We start from the raw sequence: 22,208 nt of genomic DNA, 5'->3' as shown, positions 1-22,208 counted from the left end.
TGGGACAGACACACATACAGTGACAGACAGACACGAACATACAGTGACAGACAGGCCAAAAACAATATACCCTCGATCATTCGATCTGGGGGCATGAAAAGGCTGGTTATAGTTCCTTAGTATAAATATTTACAAGTACACAACATAAATTAGCAGCTCCATGAACCATTACCTAAACTGTTAATAAAATATTACCGGTCATTAATCGTAACAATGTACATGTAGTTAACACATGAACAAAAATACCCAGGTGTGAGAACAAATATGACATAGGAAAAAAACAAGAGATGTGTTTGTCAGAAACCTGACAAACACAATGTCCCCTATACTGTGCCGCTTTGATGCATGTTTTTTTTACCTCTGACCTTGAAGGATGACCTTGACTTTTCACAACTCAAAATGTGCAGCTCCATGAGATACACATGCATGCCAAATATTAAGTTGCTATGTGAAGGGACATAGAAGTTATGAGCATTTTTCAAAACTTAAATGCGAAACCTAAACGCAAAGTGTGACGGAAAGACGGACGGACTGAGGGTCACTATATGCCCTCCTTTGGGGGCATAAAAACTACCCATCACAGAGTTAACAAACATTTTTAATATATAACAGGTAATTTGTACAAGTAATGAAATAAAAAATAATGAGATGGTGGACATAGGGGGTAATAAAATGATGAACTACAAAGGCGAGACAGTTAGAAAGGGAAATAATGGCTTTAGAAATAATTTCATGACCAAGACAAAGACCTAGGTCTGTCTTTACAAAAAAAAACTCCTAAACTAAGGTCTAAGAATACAGAATATTGTTTTAATTGGAGTTTTCAAGAACTGCTTAAATTTGGAGTCAAACTTCTTGTACCTCCTCTATCTTTATCATTTTACACACAGAATATTTTCTAAATGGCATAATTACCAGTGGTAACCTGTATATATTCAAACTCTGGATTCATTTTTCTCAGTTCTAAGACTATTCTTTATTTACAGTCTAATAATGGTTTTGTGAATCTGGACCCAGGTCCTCATATTTCCAGCGCTCTACCAACTGTTCTAGATAGCCCTTCAAGAGAGCTTGAATAATTTCCCAAAATCAGGATTGAACCTGAAATCTCTTTATTTCCCAAAATCAGGATTAAACCCAGGACCGCTTGATTGCTTGGGGGAAACCACATACACTGTGCAACTGTGACATTGACTTTGACAATCACAACCTGTTTCTAGGGCATCTCTGTACAAGATTTCTGTATAAATATGATAAATGTAAACTGTAAATGATTTAATATAAATCTGAATGAATGTGTGACATTATCTATATTTTTTGCAATTCTCATGGCATCTGAATTCATGCTTACTTGTACAGAAACAACCAGTCTCAACATGGATACAATCAGCTTTAAGGATGTTATTGAAACAATACAATCAAATGTATAGTTGTTTTCCTCACAGCCATTTAAAACAATGGTGCTATTACAAAGCAAACAGGAACATATTTTGAGCTATTATAGTTTTAATTTCAAACAAAATACTGGAACATACACATTAGTGACAGAATAGCTATATAAAAGCACTATTGGTAAAGTGTAAGAACACTACTATAATATCAGAACAATGTGCATCCTCACTCCTGTCTGAAACCAGTCAAGTATTGTTGAAAACATCAACTGGTAAGTCCCTGTTAAACATGGCATATTATGTAATGGCTATATCATGTACACATTTTACTTGCTGTCATAAGGTATGGAAACTTAATCAACAGTCTGTGACATCAATAATTAAATGATGATTATCAATAAAACGTTTATTTTTTTAGATTTTTTTATTTCTGGATATTTGATCTGCCTGTTTAAATAAAATACATATGTTATTTTCTGAATCTATGACAAAGTGTTTCATTTGTCATTTTGCCAAACTGTGGACACGTCTCTTTAACATCCAGTTTCTCAAGTCATTTTTTACTTCCTGGTCAATGTTTACTATTTTGTAAACATCATCTCTCATTTACACAAGTTTTCACATCACAGCTCATTCAATGAGGAATACAAACCAAAACTATGGGAAAACTACGTCACTCTTCCTTAAAGTCATTCATCAACTGTCATCAAATTTGATGTTCTAATAAGAGTAATAAACCCTCATATTTCCTTAAATACATTGTATTTTCATCTTTCATCTCACTGTCATCACATTATCAACATTATTCATCTCCTTGAAGGGTAGTTTTTTTCCCCATTTAATGCAGACAATCATTTCCTTTTACATTAATGAAACAGTTTAAAATGCAATTAAATCATATGTTAATGAACAACATCACTACTTACATGTTTATATATGTAACATTAGTGGCTGAATTGTCAATTATCTGCAGTGAAAAATCACTTTCATTACCATCAAAGGAACGGTAGAGAAAGCCTTGTTGGTCACATAAGAACAAACGATTGCTAAACCACTTCCTCTAAAATCAATATGTAACTTCATCTGATAATAGCCCTGAACCAGGGTAAAGGGGGCTTCATGCATGTGCTTTAAGGTTCCTTACTGTGTTAAGATCTTCTACAATACTCATGTTAGGTAAATAAGTTTTATATTATTGTCCATTTGTTTAATTTTCCTGTTATCCATGATATATATGGATGATTCTCTACATATGCTTACTTTTGTCCTTTTAAAGATCAGGTTTTAAATGTATATCAAACTTTGAGGATACAGAATTTTAACAGTCCATTTAAGGTGTGTATCAATTTTGTTTCCAGTTGCAATCATATCTATGTTTATCTATCGACACAATGTAAATGTTGATCTTATCTCAAGATTTATCTCTCTTTGGTGATTTTGCTGTTAACAGACACGTTAACAGACACGTGAATGAAAAATGGATTACAAAGGAGTATATATGTCTAATCTTTGTCTGGTCTGAAGAGTAAAATCACTTCCTCAAACATCAAAGAAAACACTAAGAAGGCCCCATGGGTCACATGAGAACCAACAATAGCACTATACAACAGTAAAACAATGGTGGCTTATCACTGCCAGTGTCCACTTAAATTCCTCATACTACCATTACAGGCATGAAATACTGCAGGGAAACGTCGTCATTCATCAAATAGAAATGCACCACTTTGTTGTCAACAATATCTGAAAATAAAACATAAAAACAACATCCTTACAATGACAGCTAAACATCAATGGAAAATGACAAACAATATGAATATAACCATTAACAATCAGCAATCCAGTAAGCCAAAGAAACTGCGGTTTCAAACGGAAATGCCCATTATTGTGACCACAAATTTCTTCAGTAACATGAGTTACTATTTCAGTAAATATTTTACATACAAGTAATTAATCAGTTTAGTTCTAATCGCAAAAGAACAAATAACCTAGGAAGTCAGTGGCATAATGGTGCTTTATTCCACATTCAAGTCCATAAAGTGAAATACACAAACTTCTTCACCACTCTTTAAACTCGTCAAGCTTGAATTCTTCCAATTTATCACAAGAAAAAAAGACTGGTAGTAAATTCCTGCACAAATGAATGGTATATTTCACATTCTAACACGGCATGCAACTTGTTGTCTATAGACAAAGAAAGAAATCAAGTGTGGGTTACTGTAAACATATAGAAAATCGTCGGTATGAAATTTCGTGGTTTAATAAAAAACAACTAATTCGTTGACACGTAATTTCGTGGATTTTAAATAAAAAATAAAAAACTAATTCGTTGATAAGTAATTTCGTGGATTTCAAAATTTCGGGGAAGACTGACCGTCATAATAATTAAACTTTGATTAAAACAACCAGAGTTATAACGAAGCATAATAGGCTAATCTGTGTTGACATCAAGATTTGAAGATTTGCACTGAAGCATGAAAGTGTTGCCGATAATTGTTGATAAGAGCTATAAAGCGGCGCACATGTGGGTCCCCGCTCGCTACGGTAATTGCCGTGTTACCTCGTTAAGATGTTGTTTGACAATATTTGCAATTCTCAGCGCAATCAGTCCCCTAGTAGTAACAATTGAGTAATAAGGTCCCCAAAATACACGTGTGAAAACCGTTATGTCTCTTTTGACTTTAATTGGCACAATTTGACATGTGATAAATCTGCAAACTGTTAATTTGATATTTGATATTTTATATAAACACACAACTTGTTATTCATCCTAAGTAATCATTAACATCGATGTTCTTATCATACTAAGTAATCATAAACATCTTAGTTCAAACATATATAATTTACATCAAATGGGTGGAAAATATTAATTAGTCAAGATATAGTGAAATGTGACCTACTGAAGTAAAGTAACAAAAACAAATATCTCCGATAACCAACAACAAAAGAAATTGTCGGAAATGACATTCGAAAATGACCAATTTGGGATTAAAAATGTATAAATAATCGTTGGTACTTGAATTTGTGGTTCATCGGACCAACTAAATCCACGAAAATTCGTACACACGAAATTTAATGGTTTTACAGTATTCTGCAATAACTTATGGGTGGAGCTTAATGTTTCGAAAATAGTTCTGAATAAATAAAGAAAATGTTGCATTAAATGCATGTGCTAAAATCCGCTCTAAAAGAAATGTAATAAATCTAGCATGTATATAAATGTAATGAAACAACAAATTGTATATTTGGTGATAAGTGGCATAACCACGCCTACATAGAATGTTATTTGTTAGGAAATGTAATTCAGAAAACATTTATAGCATGTCAGCTTTTCAGTAGCATCAATAAACGTAACGTCATTAAGTTTCTACGATTGTTGTTTTCAATGAAAGTGATGTCATCTGCAAAATATTTATGAATGAAAACGACGTCATATGTTTGTACAATTCAATGACGTCACTAAATAGTGAACTTTGTACTAAGAATGGCGGAGTATTAAAAAATATAGTTCACGTCCTAAAGCTTGAACCAAATCAATCAGAATCGTGTTTGAATCGAAATAATATTTTTCTATGATGGTTTGTTATCGAATAACCCACAGTAAGTTGTATAGATGCGTATTATCAAATAACTTGTGCTTCGTACTCGTAATTTAATTCCTACGCATCTATACTCCTTACTGTGGGTTATTCGACAACAAACCATGATAGAAAAATATTATTTCTTAAACAGAATACAATACTAGAGGCCATTTCACTCACTGCATATAACACGATTGGGGCTGACTTGCTGACCCGACAGAAACTGAGCAAACCTCCTGATGTCGATTCGTACCTCTGCAAACTCCTCAGGATCCATGCTGGGATTTAGCTGCTGTGGTGCACCCCCATTGCCTGGAATACATCACCGGTACTCATTGAAATCTATTCATGTATGCTCACAAGCAGCTTCCCAGTAGGTCTCTAGACCCCGAAGGAGGCATTTTAACACTTTCAGGACTGCAATTACGATTTGTTTGAAAAAAAACATCATTGGTAGTTGGGTGATATCAAAATAATAGACAAGTTGCTTGCGTAATTGTGCTTATTTATGGATCAGCAATTGACAAGTCACTAAGTAATTGTTCCTGCTATCTTAAGTTTCCTTGTATAAAATGCTTATTCCGCCACACAGACAATCTTTGTTTGTCTGACCATGTTTTTTTCATTTTGTCGTATATACAGGCCGATATTTGGCTTCATTAACTATCTCAATAATTATTTTTCAACAAGGGCTGTTTGTAAAACATGCATGCCCCCCCATATGGGCTGTCAGTTGTACATGTAGTGGCAGCCATTGTGTGAATACGTTTTTTGTCACTGTAACCTTGACCTTTAACCTTGTGACCTGAAAATCAAGATGGGTCATCTGCCAGTAATGATAAATGTACCTATGAAGTTTCATGATCCTAGGCCTAAGTATTCTCGAGTTATCACCCGGAAACCATTTCACTGTTTCAAGTCACTGTGACCTTGACCTTTGACCAAGTGACCTGAAAATCAAGAGGGGTCATCTGCCAGTCCTGATCAATGTACCTATGAAGTTTCATGATCCTAGGCCTAATTGTTCTTGAGTTTTCATTCGGAAACTATTTTACTGTTTCAAATCACTATGACCTTGACCTTTGACCTAGTGACCTGAAAATCAATAGGGGTCATTTGCAAGTCATGATCAATGTACCTATGAAGTTTCATGATCCTAGGCCTAAGCATTCTTGAGTTATTATCCGGAAACCATTTTACTATTTCGAGTCACTGTGACCTTGACCCTTGACCTAGTGACCTGAAAATCAATAGGGGTCATCTGCCAGTCATGATCAAAGTACCTATGAAGTTTCATGATCCTAGGCGTATGCATTCTTGAGTTTTCATCCTGAAATCATTATACTGTTTCGAGTCACTGTGACCTTGACCTTTGACATAGTGACCTGAAAATCAATAGGGGTCATCTGCAAGTCATGATCAATGTACCTATGAAGTTTCATGATCCTAGGCGTAAGCATTCTTGAGTTATCATTCGGAAACCATCTGGACCGACAGACCAACATGTGCAAAACAATATACCCCCTCTTCTTCGAAGCGGGGGCATAAATATTTAAAATTATTTCTTGAATGATTGCCCAAAATGACAATCTAAAATACTTGCTTGACAGTTTCAAAACTTTTTATAATATTTTTTTCCAAAATAGTAGAAAAAACCACTGTAATTGCTCGATGGACCTCTCTTGTACAACATTTACACACTGTCAACAGTGTTTGTCCAATATTTTCCTACAAAGACTATATATCCTAAACTGTTATGTCAATACCTACCTGATGCTGGGTTAAGCAGGTCTTGAAAGTGTGTGCTGACAGACACCATGTCTGTTTCTACAGAAACCTTGAACTCTCCCTGGTGATTGGCTGAGAGAAGCTGAATATATGAGGTATATATAGTGCAAGTTGGATTGTATATTATTGTTTTCATTGACATTCTAATAGAGGTGTAAATTGTAAAATGTCAAAAATGTATGAACCATGCTTGAGCCAACTGTTTCAAACAAAACTTTTCTTGCTAAAAAGCATATTACGCTAAATGAGATATAACGTATTAACATACATTTATTTAAAGATTTGTTGGTTCAACTGCATGTCTGCACATGATGAAAGGTATCATAGTAAGATGAATAACATGAAACCAATAACACAACTTACCAAGGTGTTGCTAAGGTTTTTCATCTTTTCAATGACATTCTTCAGGACTTTAATCTGTGGCATCACTATGCTGACCTGAAAAGTGAAGAAATCATTTCACAAAAGTTACTTGAACAGTGAAGATATCACATCACAAAAGTTACTAGAACAGTAAATTAATCATATCACAAAAGTTACTTGAACAGTGAATAAATCAGATCACAAAAGTTACCTGAACAGTGAAGAAATCATATAACAAAAGTTATCTGAACAGTGAAGACATCATATAACAAAAGTTACTTGAACAGTAAAGAAATCATATCACAACTTGAACAGTGAAGAAATCATACTAAGTATCACAGAAGTTACTTGAATAGTGAAGAAATCATATCACAAAAGTTGCCTGAACAGCGAAGAAGACATTTCACAAAAGTTACCCAAACAGTGAAGAAGTCATTTCACAAAAGTTACCTGAACAGTGAAGAAGTCATTTCACAAAAGTTACCTGAACAGTGAAGAAGTCATTTCACAAAAGTAACCTGAACAGTGAAGAAATCATATCACAAAAATTTCTTGAACAGTGAAGAAATCATATCACAAAAGTTACTTGAACAGTGAAGAAATCATTCCACAAAAGTTACCTGAACATTGAAGAAATCATTTCACAAAAGTTACCTGAACAGTGAAGAAATCATTTCACAAAATTTACCTGAACAGTGAAGAAGTCATTTCACAAAAGTTACCTCAACAGTGAAGAAGTCATTTCACAAATGTAACCTGAACAGCAACAAAGTCATTGCATAAAATTTTCTTGCACAGTTGAATACCCTTATTGCATGCGCTTATTGCATACCCTATTACCAGTAATGTGATTAGGACATTTTTAAGAATAGTCCCAACATAAGAAGATATATACTTACAAGTAAGATGATTCTTTGACATACAACTCAAGATAAAGAATACATATCCTTAACATTTCTTGTTAAAAACAGGTTGAATATTTACTTCTTACTGATTGTATCCACAATTTCTAGTTGAAACATTGTTAAAATTACTGGCTTATGCCTTATGTAATGTGTTACAAAGAATATTTGCAAACAACAAACTATTGAGTCTATGCACATTTTTTATTGAAATAAGTCTATTTAGAGTGAGTTTTTGAAAACGGCCCTTGATTTCATGCACTCACATCAAAGTTAGGTACTTCCGGTTCCTGGTACTCTGTCCACAGTCTCCTGGGAACCACAGACACTGGTATGTCATGCACCACCACACGGGAATGGGCACCCAATGTTGGCTAACAAAGAATATTATATATCTAATGAATTCCATTATGACTGGTTTTAACCTAGTAAAAGTGTCTGCTTCCAATGGAAGACAGCATTTTCTATACTTCACAGATCTTCATGTAATGAACAATAAACAAGTATACAATTTCACAAAAATAAAAAGGGGCAAAGTACACGAGAGGTATGATGCATCTATTGAGCATAGGCTTAATAAAGATGTCTGGCATCTACAAATGAAACCTTTAATGCGTACAGTTTGGCCAAAAACTGATATCTCCCCTGGTAAATTTTTTTCCAAAACATTTCCCGTCAGTAAAACATGGCCCTATATAACTGTAGTAAAATGACACTTACCAAATCCACCTCGATGGTGATGCAAGGCGCGTGTTTCTTGGTGAGCTTCACCTTGACCCACTTTGCGGTCTGCGCCGTCTTAAGGGCCTTCACCAGGTTCTCTGGGGCAAGCTCCAGATAGATCTCATTTTCCTCTGCCGATACACCTTCCATGGCATATTCATCAAAGAAGTGGCCCTAGGGCAAGACTTTCAACTATATGCGCTTTGCTCTGAGAAAATTGCGTTTAATGCATATGCGTTAAGTATCATACCAGATTGCACAGACTAAAAAGGGATGTTACTTTCCACTTTTATGGATTTTGTTGTTTTAACAAAAGTCTCTACTACAGGAATATCCAGTTAAAGCAAAAAGTGTCGGCCCTAATTAGACTGTGCGGACAACATAGGCTAATCTGGGACAACAATTTATGCACATGCATTAACTCTTTCAGTGCTGGAACGTTTCCATGGCGTCTCATCAGGATCCAAACTGTTTGCTATTTTGATAGTATTCTTTGAAAAAAATCTAAGAAAATGCTAATTTTAGAAATTCAGGAGACGACATTTTAGCAGACGACAAATTTCCCAGCATGCAAAGGGTTAAGCTCGCTTTTCCCAGACCAAGGCTCATACAATCGATAAAAGTTTTTTTGGTAAATATTTAAAAATTACATGCCTTCAGCTACTAATTCTTAAATTAAGTTAGATTTCTTAGTGCAACATTGTTTTTGACACACTCTATCATTGCACCTTCTCATCCTTCCTTACAAGGTTAGCAAATCTGAACAGAATTATTAAAGTCAACTAGATTGCTAGGCCAGGAAATGGCTGCAAAAAAGATTAATTACCAAAACCCCAGTGTAGTTTTATATCTGTTTATCAATCATATCATTTACATTGAAATAAAACATTATATTGGTGTTAGTGCCTTTTTCTATTGCTGTCATGGGTTAAACTATTGGATTCATTACAACTGCCAAATATGCATATTTTTTCTCAAATTTGTGTTTAAAATATAAATTATAAAATATATAAATAAGAAAATCAAACATGAATATTGTGCGTGTATATTTTAATAAGCAGGTCCTTCCGTTCCTGAAGCTGCAATAAGTGTGGACCCCGAGTGTGTCCCATCACTTCTAACTCATTAACTTGCTCGACTTTCAAAAGGTTGGGATATATTTTGAATTTTAACCGCAATTTCCAGCCATTTAGTTATTATTCAAATATTTGTTCAAATTTGGTGTGAAGTTGTGTTGTAGGGGGAAGTAGGGGTACCCGCAACAAACCATAAATGTCTGGTATGGCCTGTTATTTTTACCATCAAAGGCCCTGTTCCTATAAGCTGATATATATTGTATTACTTCAGTAATGACTGTGAATTAAAAAATGATTAAGCAGTACAAGACAAAAATTCTGGATTTAATACATTCTAATATACAATCCCCTACCTGTGGTAATTCACACCAAATCTGTACTCCACCATTCACTACCTTCTCAGACAGAATTAAATACAGGGCAGTAGGAGTTATTCTCAGAACGCAGGTCTTGATCAGTTTTGATATTGTTGTAACAACTCCTGTGAAAAAATAAACATGCTAATCAAATATTATTCTTTGATTCTTATAGATATACATTAAACAATGCACATAAAATTACAGGTTAATGGGCTATACAGTTTCACAATTTTTCTACAGATTTCCGGCACCACTTACATGTTGATGCCGACACTTAACTATTGTCATGCGCTAACATTACTACACTTTAAAATTAAAATAAACACAACCAAAATGAGGAAAAAACAAGTATAATTGCATTTTAACATCTAACTTCATCTAAAATAATCAAAATGTATCCATATTCCATACATTTCATATGTCCTCTTTATTGAATTTCCACATAAATTGCAAAGTTAAGCAGACAACTGCGCCTCTGAAAACACATTCGTTTGCATTCATTTTCAAAAAATCGCTTTCTCCCAATTCTCAGAAAATATTACATGAAATATTCTATTATAAGAATTGTCCGAGCACATCGGGTTAGGTGATGTACTCATGTTCAGTGGGAAAACCCCTTCCCAATTATAAGACGCTTACTTTATCAAATCCTTAAATAGTGATATGCCCAAATTTAGTTGAACAAATGTCAAGCATATATGTTCATGAAAATCTTGAGTTGCTCAAAAGAAGTTTGAACTATAGAACAGAAACTTGTAAAATTGTACAAAGAAGATATAAAATAATTTAATGACTGTTTCAAATATGTTCAGTGAATCAATTTCTTATATTTTTGGTGGCCTAATGTCTATTGCAATCGGGTGTTCTACCTTTTAGGTGTGACATCACGATAAATGGTAACCATGGGCATAGAGGATGTTATTGCGGGTGTGTATGGAACCATCAGATTAGTTTGGAAAAACAACACTGTAATTTAAATAAACAATTGATTGATTTAAAGAGAATTCAGTAAATCTTTGAAGGTTATTGTTGGATTTTTTGCATAAATTAAGAAATTCTAATCTCATTTTCTTAACGGTACTTAACTGCTAGATACACATAATCAGAGGATATTAAGTGGAAACGCTTTGTGACCATGGTCAGTGTGTAATGCTTAATGCCTTTTGATCCATGGGGGCATGAACATATTGGCAAGTTTGCCAAACAGGTCCCAAATTATCAGTACCCATTTTTCTAGTACTAGTAGTAGCAGTAGCAACAACAATGACAATCATAAGTTGTTTAGCACTTTTGTTTAGATAAACACACTATTTCTGAAAATCTTGACAACTGATTTTTTATAATTACGACATTATTCCGATACACTATTGCATTACGTGTAAAGTGTTGAATACAGGTGATATCAACAAGTTTTCCACGGAAACGCATTTCTCTTTTTTTTCTTTGGTTTTCACTATTTCGAAATTTAGCGCAATGAAGAGTTCAAAGAGCAGATAACCCCAAAGTAACACGCCCTTCTGTATAGTGACATTATTTCCATTCCTTTAATACTTATTTGCTTTTGACTTCACGTTTACGCCTTTATTTTATATTTACGATATAATCATGACATTCTCATTAGAACTCAAAAAATAATGATAATGCAAACAAGTTATTGTTAACAAAAAAATGTGTTTATACTGTAGGGTAGTATTTAAGTTATGCTTACTTAATCGGATCGATTCGCCACGAATGGTATCAGCAATCGATATGAATTATTAGTTTCGGTCTAAATATCAAAAAAGAACGTTATCAAGGTAAGAAAAGTATGTTTTAAAACGAAATCAATGATGACATTTGTTGATTAATAGCATACAAACGTTTGGTTTCGTGTTATATTGTTCAATCACTATTCGTACTCAAAGTGTTTCACAATATTCGTAATCGTATAACCTATGAAGTAAAAATCATTTCCAAAATATTGTTCTTCTTGTTTAGAGTCTAGATAATTGTTTCAGTACAGATGTATTTCACACATGCAAATTGAATAAATGATTAAAATGTTAACAACAATATTTTAAGGAGTATTGTCATTTCTATGATGATATGAAATATCTTAATTATAAATTAATTTAGTTTTGTTGTTGCATAATAGTTCGTTGCAAAATTCGAAAACAATGCATGATGATTTTTACGACACCAGTCTTTGTTTGTTGCACTATAAATAACATGTACAATCAATATGTAAAAATCCAGACACATATTTATTGAGTTTGGATTAATTACAGATTAAGGTATAATTTCATTAAAAGAAGAGATAATAGTCTGAAATGTAGACACTTAAGATACGCCAGATAATATCACAAAATGTGTTTGTTGGGTTTCATAAAGATTTAATCTCTCACTAAATTTAGAACTCAATGGTTTTTATCAAATTTCTTTTCCTTAAAAATATAGGCAGATCTGCGTTTGAGCTAGACCTCTGCTGTTGTAAGTTATTAAAGATCCGTTCATGATAAGTCAATGTTAATGTTAATGTTTATTCCGATAGTTAGTTATGGAAAATATGATAACAGGCTAAACATTTGCCTTTGATACTTGCACTTCTATCAGGTATCAGGACCCTTATTCATATGAGCCTCGCTCTGTGAAAATGTGGTTTAATGCATGTGCGTACAGTGTTGTCCCAGATTAGCCTGTGCAGTTTGCACAGGCTTATCTGTGACGACAATTTCCGTCTAAACTGGATTTATGCAAAGAAGAGACTTTCTTGAAACGAAAAATATCATAAAAGCGGAAAGTGTCTTCCCTGATTAGCCGGTGTGGACTGCACAGGCTAATCTGGGACGACACTTTACGCACATTCCTTTAAACCCCTTTTCACAGAACACGACCTATATTCATAGCGCTTCTTCGAGTGCTGAATGAACACTTACGGGGTTTACCATTAAAAGGTTATGATAAAATTAACAAACATATATAGATGCTGCATTTTTGTTAAATGTTCCATAGATCTTTTAACCATAACAGTTTGGTTTTGGATCTATTATCAACTTTTAATATCATGTGAAAGCAGTTGTAATCAGTGAGCGTATGTAGAGGTACTACGTAAATTCAAAATGTTCAGTCTACTCTAGTAATGAAAACATTCATGAGCGATTAAGTTATGACTTAAACTGTGGGTGATATCAAATAAAAATGATAGTGGCTTGTATGTTAACGTTATATATGATACATAAGTTTAAGATGAGTGTTATGTATTTTAAAGGTTTAATTTGACACATATGGGACTCTTTTATATTGTTTATATAAAATAAGATGATATAACCTGTTTTTTCCTGTTCTTTAATGAAAATTTAAGAATATTTAACTTTCCGGTTTCCACCACAGAATTCGTTCTCAGCCAATAAGAAGTTCCTGACTTACTTAATGTAAACATTGCAGACTAATCTATTTTGAAATCACAATTTATTCATAATGTTTTGGGTTTTTTCAAATTTGGGTCCTGTAGCGAGACCAATTTCCAATGGAAATAAGTATGTATTTTTCCCAAATGGGAACTAATAATTCCTCATTGAATGTTTTTAAAAAGTGTACTGTGTTAGTTTTACTCAGTTTCCAATAATCAATGATTGTAAATACTTTCAAGTGACCAATTTAATCACCCTGTACCTTTTAACTCAAAATACCGACAAGTTAAAACTTAATTATTTCACTATTCTTGTTTGTGGCACTGTTTTCATATATGTTTCTTTATGAAATCTTTCAGAACATGCATAAGGTGCAACATAGTGATGTTCACTACCTTCTCAATGCAACATAGTGATGTTCACTACCTTCTCAATGCAACATAGTGATGTTCACTACCTTCTCAATGCAACATAGTGATGTTCACTACCTTCTCAATGTTTGCTGTGTTTTGGGGCAGCATACTTTGCTTACCATGCCCTGGATGGACACAGGCTAGAAACATACACTCTGAAAACACACAATGGGATGCTGAAGAGAAGCTGAGTTTAATTTGGACAGTGCATGTAAAAACAAATGGTAAACTTTCAAACACAGAAACTGCCAAAAACATTGCACAAGATCTCAATATGACTTTTATAGGGAAAGTTCGTGGTTTTGACAATCATTTTACTCTGACACATTTTGTTCGTACTGTGGACAATCATACAATAAAATCAGCTCATGCATACCATGACTGTTCGTACACAAACTTGGAAAAAAGTTTGTTGAAAGCAAATGTGGAGAACCAACTGACAGCGCATGCTGATATACTATGGTTTAGTCATGAACTTATTCTGTCAAGAAACAAGCGATGGTTTCAAGTGAATTTCAATTTCATGGATTTCACAGACCCTTACTATCGACAGCAGTGGCATTTGGTAGGTATACCTTTTCTGTTCACAGTGCTCCAGCTAGGATTTGAAAAGGGCAGGGGGGCTTTTTTGTCAAAAGGGCACTTTCGACGCGCAGTATTTTGTGAAAAGGGCTCTTTCGATGCGCAGTATTTTGTGGAAAGGGCACGTTCGAGCGAGCTGGTGTTTCTGGAATGCTTTCTATTGCATGTTAATTTATATGTTATAAATAATTGTATTATTCCCATTATTATTAAACCATTCAAATATAATGTCTACAATGAGGATTAAACTAATTACAATGTAATAAGAAATTTATGGGGGGGGGGGCAGGGCGGAGGTTCGGGAGGGCAGGGCGCGGCGCCCTTCGATTTAGGCCTAGCTGGAGCACTGTGTTCATATTGACATCATACAGGTTTGATGTTTAATCTCTGATAGAAATCTCATAATTATTTTCATGTGAGTGCCATCATGCTTTCTGGAGCAACTGAAACCAGGTGTTAGCCATGCTTTGCTATTCCAATATAAAACATGTGGAACTATCCTTAGCTTATGATATTTCACTGCTTGCACATACAATTTGAATATGCAAGTAATCATTTAAAAGCATCAATATTGAGTGACAGTGTATATAAATTGTTTTTGTAGATGCTGATGTAAACATCTTTCCCTTTCAGACAAACACCATGGAAATAAACATGGACATTAATGTAACGGCTGTGTGGAAACATAATATCACCGGAAGAGGAATCACAGTTGCTATTGTGGATGATGGTTAGTTTCAGGGAAAAGATCAAATGTGTCATGTTCTGAGAAAACTGGGCATAATGCATGTGCGTAAGTGTCATCTCAGATAAGCCTGTGCAGTCCGCACAGGCTAACCAGAGACGACACTTTCCGCTTTTATGGTTTTTTTTGTTTAAAGAAAGTCTCTTCTACAAGAAAATCCAGTTAAGATGGAAAGTGTCGTCCCTGAATAGCCTGTGCGGACTGCACAGGCTAATCTGGGACGACACTTTACGCACATGCATTATTCCCAGTTTTCTCAGAAAGCGACTCAAATATAAAAATAGAAGGTCTCAGTTAAAACAAGGCTTATCAGGGATGACACTCTCTGTGTTTATTGAATTTTTATTTGAAAGGATGTTCCTTCTAAACAAAAATCAATTTCTATGTGATAAGTGTTGTCCTTTCTAAGCCTGTGCATAATGCACAGTCTAATGTGAGATGATATTTTATGTCTGGTTATCCAAAAGTGCGGCTCATAAGTATTCTGTGTTCTCGCAGTGACTTTAATTATGTTTTGGCGTTAATGGAGAAGTAAGTAAAGTTGATCTATAATGAACCATAGCATGCTTTCAAGTCTTTCAAATCTGTATGCAAAAGGTATTCCTTGGATTTAATTTATAATGTTTTAATGGTATCGTTAACAGTGAGGGGTTTTAGTTAATCTGAGGCTGAAATTCGGTCTCATTCTCAATTACAAAAAAGTATTTTTTTTTTCCCAAAAGGACTGCCTTAAATTCTGCACTAAAAGTTTCAACAACAAAACAGTTAAATAAATCCAAATGTTCAATCAATCTCCCATCAATCTATGCTTAGTTGAACCAAAGCAAATATAATGATAAAATTACTTAAATTATGAATTTGATGCTTTTCGTAAAAAACGCATCTCAATGTCACATACACTGTTTATAGAAAAAACAACGCCATTTTTCACAGTAAAAAATCCCATTGCTGCATTCCTCAGTCATAAATTGCATTCAAATCCACAATTGTATAAGTTTCTCTTTAGTTCAAAAGTCATACTTTTATTGTCATTACACTGATTATTATGTACTCCATGTTATAACATGTCTCAGAAATTATCACTGTCATGTGTTTCATTCATTTTGAATCCTCTTAAAGTCAGGTTGTCAAATGCTGATTTGAATTGTTTCCTGTCAATGTACAGGAGTAGAGCACACCAACCCAGACCTAGCTGGAAACTACAATAGTGCAGGCAGCTGGGATCTCAACGATGATGACCCTGACCCTATGCCTGAGTTTTCAAATCGTGAGTTCATTTTTGAAAGCATACCTGATATTTTTCTTATCAAGCATGAGCATTGATATCATATGCTTATATTTCAGTATGAAAGAAGAAATTCACTTTTTATAACATAGTGCCTTGATAATATTAGAAACATATGATAAGTAACATTAACTTATGTTAACTTCCTAGAAAAAACAGCAAAGTGCTGCAAGATAAAAAATTCCCATTGAAGTAAATTGTGAATGGCATATTCCTTAACACAGTTTGGCACATTAATTATGTTGTCTTATCAGCTAATTTCTACTGTTTCAGCCTCAAATCACCATGGCACTCGGTGTGCTGGAGAAATATCAGCCATTCCCAACGATGTCTGTGGTGTAGGAGTTGCCTATGGGGCCAAGTTCTCAGGTACATGTGGTGAAGGAATTGCCTATGGGGCCAAGTTCTCAGGTACATGTGGTGTAGGAGTTGCCTTTGGGACCAAGTTCTCATGTACATGTGGTGTAGGAGTTGCCTATGGGGCCAAGTTCTCAGGTACATGTGGTGTAGGAGTTGCCTATGTGGCCAAGTTCTCAGGTACATGTGACATGTGGTGTAGGAGTTGCCTATGGGGCCAAGTTCTCAGGTACATGTAGTGTAGGAGTAGCCTATGGGGCCAAGTTTTCAGGTACATGTGGTGTAGGAGTTGCCTATGGGGCCAAGTTCTCAGGTGCATGTAGTGTAGGAGTTGCCTATGGGGTCAAGTTTTCAGGTGCATGTAGTGTAGGAGTTGCCTATGGGGCCAAGTTCTCAGGTACATGTATTGTAGGAGTTGCCTATGGGACCAAATTCTCAGGTGCATGTAGTGGAGGAGTTGCCTATGGGGCAAAGTTCTCAGGTACATGTGGTGTAGGAGTTGACTATGGGGCCAAGTTTGCAGGTACATGTGATGTAGGAATTGCCTATGGGGCCAAGTTCTCAGGTAAATGTGGTGTAGGAGTTGCCTTTGGGACCAAGTTCTCAGGTACATGTGGTGAAGGAGTTGCCTATGGGGCCAAGAAGTTCTTAGGTACATGTAGTGTAGGAGTTGCCTATGGGGCCAAGATCTAAGGTACATGTGGTGTAGGAGTTGCCTATTAGGCCAAGTTCTCAGGTACATCTAGTGTAGGAGTTGCCTATGGGGCCAAGTTCTCAGGTACATGTAGTGTAGGAGTTGTCGATGGGACCAAGTTCTCAGGTACATGTGGTGTAGGAGTAGCCTATGGGGCCAAGTTCTCGGGTACATGTGGTGTAGGAGTTGCCTATGAGGCCAAGTTCTCATGTACATGTGGTGTAGGAGTTGCCTATGGGGCCAAGTGCTCAGGTACATGTGGTGTAGGAGTTGCCTAGGGCCAAGTTCTCAGGTACATCTAGTGTAGGAGTTGCCTATGTGGCCAAGTTCTCATGTACATGTGGTGTAGGAGTTGCCTATGGGGCCAAGTTCTCAGGTACATGTGGTGTAGGAGTTGCCTTTGAGGCCAAGTTCGAAGGTACATGTGGTGTAGGAGTTCTATGGGGCCAAATTCCCAGGTACATGTGGTGTAGGAGTTGCCTATGGGGCCAAGTTCGAAGGTACATGTGGTGTAGGAGTTGCCTATGGGGCCAAGTTCTCAGGTACATGTGGTGTAGGAGTTGCCTATGGGGCCAAGTTCTCAGGTACATGTAGTGTAGGAGTTGCCTATGGGGCCAAGTTCTCAGGTCCATGTGGTGTAGGTGTTGCCTATGGGGCCAAGTTCTCAGGTGCATGTGGTGTAGGAGTTGCCTATGGGGCCAAGTTCTCAGGTGCATGTAGTGTAGGAGTTGCCTATGGGGCCAAGTTTTCAGGTGCATGTGGTGTAGGAGCTGCCTATGGGGCCAAGTTCTCAGGTACATGTAGTGTAGGAGTTGCCTATGGGGCCAAGTTCTCAGGTACATGTATTGTAGGAGTTGCCTATGGGACCAAATTCTCAGGTGCATGTAGTGGAGGAGTTGCCTATGGGGCAAAGTTCTCAGGTACATGTGGTGTAGGAGTTGACTATGGGGCCAAGTTTGCAGGTACATGTGATGTAGGAATTGCCTATGGGGCCAAGTTCTCAGGTAAATGTGGTGTAGGAGTTGCCTTTTGGACCAAGTTCTCAGGTACATGTGGTGAAGGAGTTGCCTATGGGGCCAAGAAGTTCTTAGGTACATGTAGTGTAGGAGTTGCCTATGGGGCCAAGTTCTAAGGTACATGTGGTGTAGGAGTTGCCTATTAGGCCAAGTTCTCAGGTACATCTAGTGTAGGAGTTGCCTATGGGGCCAAGTTCTCAGGTACATGTAGTGTAGGAGTTGTCGATGGGACCAAGTTCTCAGGTACATGTGGTGTAGGAGTAGCCTATGGGGCCAAGTTCTCGGGTACATGTGGTGTAGGAGTTGCCTATGAGGCCAAGTTCGCAGGTACATGTGGTGTAGGAGTTGCCTATGGGGCCAAGTGCTCAGGTACATGTGGTGTAGGAGTTGCCTAGGGCCAAGTTCTCAGGTACATCTAGTGTAGGAGTTGCCTATGTGGCCAAGTTCTCATGTACATGTGGTGTAGGAGTTGCCTATGGGGCCAAGTTCTCAGGTACATGTGGTGTAGGAGTTGCCTATGAGGCCAAGTTCGAAGGTACATGTGGTGTAGGAGTTCTATGGGGCCAAATTCTCAGGTACATGTGGTGTAGGAGTTGCCTATGGGGCCAAGTTCGAAGGTACATGTGGTGTAGAAGTTGCCTATGGGGCCAAGTTCTCAGGTACATGTGGTGTAGGAGTTGCCTATGGGGCCAAGTTCTCAGGTACATGTAGTGTAGGAGTTGCCTATGGGGCCAAGTTCTCAGGTCCATGTGGTGTAGGTGTTGCCTATGGGGCCAAGTTCTCAGGTGCATGTGGTGTAGGAGTTGCCTATGGGGCCAAGTTCTCAGGTACATGTGGTGTAGGAGTTGACTATGGGGCCAGGTTCGCAGGTACATGTGGTGTAGGAATTGCCTATGGGGCCAAGTTCTCAGGTACATGTGGTGTAGGAGTTGTCTTTGGGACCAAGTTCTCAGGTACATGTGGTGAAGGAGTTGCCTATGGGGCCAAGTTCTCAGGTGCATATGGTGTAGGAGTTGCCTATGGGGCCAAGTTCTCAGGTACATGTGGTGTAGCAGTTGCCTATGGGGCCAAGTTCTCAGGTACATTTGGTGTAGGAGTTGCCTATGGGACCAAGTTCTCAGGTACATGTTGTGTAGGAGTTGCCTATGGCACCAAGGTCTCAGGTGCATGTGGTGTAGGAGTTGCCTATAGGGCCAGGTTCTCAGGTACATGTAGTGTATGAGTTGCCTATGGGGCCAAGTTCTCAGGTACATGTGGTGTAGGAGTTGCCTATGGGGCCAAGTTCTCAGGTACATGTGGTGTAGGAGTTGCCTATGGGGCCAAGTTCTCAGGTACATGTGGTGTAGAAGTTGCCTTTGGGGCCAAGTTCTCAGGTACATGTGACATGTGGTGTAGGAGTTGACTATGGGGCCAAGTTCTCAGGTACATGTGGTGTAGGAGTTGCCTATGGGGCCAAGTTCTCAGGTACATGTGGTGTAGGAGTTGCCTATGGGGCCAAGTTCTTAGGGACATGTGGTGTAGGATTTGCCTATGGGCCAAGTTCTCAGGTGCATGTGGTGAAGGAGTTGCCTATGGGGCCAAGTTCTCAGGTGCATGTAGTGTAGGAGTTGCCTATGGGGCCAAGTTCTCAGGTACATGTGGTGTAGGAGTTGCCTTTGGGGCCAAGTTCTCAGGTCCATGTAATGTAGGAGTTGCCTATGGGGCCAAGTTGTCAGGTACATGTGGTGTAGGAGTTGCCTATGGGGCCAAGTTCTCAGGTCCATGTAATGTAGGAGTTGCCTATGGGGCCAAGTTGTCAGGTACATGTGGTGCAGGAGTTGCCTATGGGGCCAAGTTCTCAGGTACATACTAGGCTGATGTTGCTTTTGAAAATCATGAACTTGTTGGAAATCAACAAATGCCAGCCATTGCCTCTTACATATTTTTGAAGAAATTATTAAACTCAAATTGTGTTGTTGTCTTGATGGATCTTAAAGATATCACAACTATTAACAGTGGATACTAGTAATTGTGGGACTTACTTTGCATAATTCTCCTTTACAAAATCAAGAATGTGTTACATGTAGCTGTAATATTCTTGATTTATATGAACGAACATTTTGTTTTTATCTTATATTTAGATTGTGACATAGGGGTTATCAATTAATTTACAAATACCGAAAAGATTGCTGGGCTTTGTGCTTGTTTATTTAATAGCTGTTATTGGGTCATATCCCTTGTAGCAATAAGTATATTTTTCCTCAATCCAGACCTTTACTTCCAAATTGATGTTTGAAATTGAGCAATACAATACAGAAATAAATAAATACAGTAACAACTATTTAACTGGTATGTTAAATTAAATATTTTTCTGTTTGATTTAAGTTTTGTTCATATTTATTACAAGTTCTGAATACTAAAACTCAATCTCAATGTAAAGTGTTCATGTGTGCACATCTGTCACTCCCCTGACAGGTCACAAATAGAATAAAATGAATCTTGCTTTGGGAAAATTGGGCTTTATTAAAGTGTGTAAAGGGTCGTCCCAGATTAACCTTTGAAGTCTGCACAGGATAATCAAGGACACTTTCCGCTTTTATTATATATTTTGATTATAAGAAGTCTTCTTGGCAAAAATCCAGTTTAGGCACAAAGTGTTGTAACTGATTAGTCTGTGCAGACTACACAAGCTAATCTTAGACAACACTAGACACACTTGCATTAAGCCCCATGTTCACTCATGGTGTGTCTCCCCTGACAGTACACACATGATTTGCCTCCCCTGACAGTACACACATGATTTGCCTCCCCTGACAGTACACACATGATTTGCCTCCCTGACAGTACACACATGATTTGCCTCCCCTGACAGTTCACACATGATTTGTCTCCCCTGACAGGCATGCGGCTCCTGGACGGTCCCCTAACTGATAGTCTGGAGGCTCAGGCATTCACAGAGAAGATCCAGATCAACGATATATACAGCTGCAGGTAGCAAGGAGGATTGTACACAGCTTGGCATTAAATGCAAATGTAGGAATATTTAGGGTTGAGGGCAAAACTATTTGAGCCTTGTTAGGGTGTGTTAAGTGTCGTAATGCACAGGCTAATCAGGGATGACACTTCCTGCTTAGGAAGTCTCTTATACCTGAACATCCGGTTTAGGCTGATAGTGTCGTCCCTAATTAGCCTGTGCAAACTGCACAAGTTAATCTAGGATAGCACTTAATACTCCCAGCATCTATCCCAGTTTACATAGAACATTGCTCATTTCCTGACTTATTGAAATGTTAGCAGAGACATCAGTACCATCTATAACCTTGATTTACCAGTGCAATGCATCTACTTTTATATTGGTTGCTTTATGACTTCAACAATCAAGTCCGGTGAGTCACCTTAAGCGCGTTTTGAAGCTCTAAGGATAAGTTAAAAGATTGATGAAAGTTTTATCATGTCAACACTTGAAGGCACATTAAGAAACTTTCTAGTATGTTTCCTGAGTAAACCAGTAGTTGGTAACCTGAATAGGGATCAAGCCCAAGACCTTCTTGTCACAGTGGGGTCCATA

General features: G+C 37.1%; 2 protein-coding genes across 6 annotated transcripts in view; one reads left to right on the top strand and one right to left on the bottom strand.

Moving 5' to 3' along the window:
* Positions 1 to 1,488: 1,488 nt before the first annotated feature.
* On the bottom strand, positions 1,489 to 11,697 carry LOC127859822 (checkpoint protein HUS1-like). 2 transcript variants are annotated; one of them, XM_052397327.1, is made up of 8 exons: positions 11,557 to 11,697; positions 10,175 to 10,302; positions 8,743 to 8,919; positions 8,289 to 8,396; positions 7,121 to 7,195; positions 6,740 to 6,839; positions 5,150 to 5,281; positions 1,489 to 3,131 (listed from the first exon to the last, which is right to left on the bottom strand). In XM_052397327.1, the coding sequence occupies exons 1-8, from the start codon at positions 11,606 to 11,608 to the stop codon at positions 3,046 to 3,048; spliced, it is 858 nt and encodes a 285-aa protein (XP_052253287.1). In that variant the 5' UTR covers positions 11,609 to 11,697; the 3' UTR covers positions 1,489 to 3,045. The 2 variants fall into 2 exon arrangements, with proteins under 2 accessions (XP_052253287.1, XP_052253288.1); XM_052397328.1 differs by having other exon boundaries at positions 5,223 to 5,281.
* Positions 11,690 to 22,208, top strand: part of LOC127859820 (proprotein convertase subtilisin/kexin type 7-like) — a 39,314-nt gene continuing 28,795 nt past the window's right edge. Inside the window, exons 1-6 of one of the 4 annotated variants that reach the window (XM_052397326.1) lie at positions 11,690 to 11,976; positions 13,929 to 14,547; positions 15,198 to 15,294; positions 16,475 to 16,576; positions 16,868 to 16,963; positions 21,541 to 21,631. In XM_052397326.1, the coding sequence (XP_052253286.1) occupies positions 14,047 to 14,547; positions 15,198 to 15,294; positions 16,475 to 16,576; positions 16,868 to 16,963; positions 21,541 to 21,631 (887 nt within the window). In that variant the 5' untranslated portion in view covers positions 11,690 to 11,976; positions 13,929 to 14,046. Of the gene's footprint in view, positions 11,977 to 13,928; positions 14,548 to 15,197; positions 15,295 to 16,474; positions 16,577 to 16,867; positions 16,964 to 21,540; positions 21,632 to 22,208 lie in introns of those variants that run through there. The other 3 variants (XM_052397325.1, XM_052397323.1, XM_052397324.1) reach the window with 3 other exon arrangements.

This window comes from Dreissena polymorpha, chromosome 15 (genome assembly GCF_020536995.1).
Source record: "Dreissena polymorpha isolate Duluth1 chromosome 15, UMN_Dpol_1.0, whole genome shotgun sequence".
NCBI classification, from domain to species: Eukaryota; Metazoa; Mollusca; class Bivalvia; order Myida; family Dreissenidae; genus Dreissena; species Dreissena polymorpha.
The sequence above is the reverse complement of the archived record's forward strand: the minus strand, read 5'-3'. Positions and strand labels throughout refer to the sequence as shown.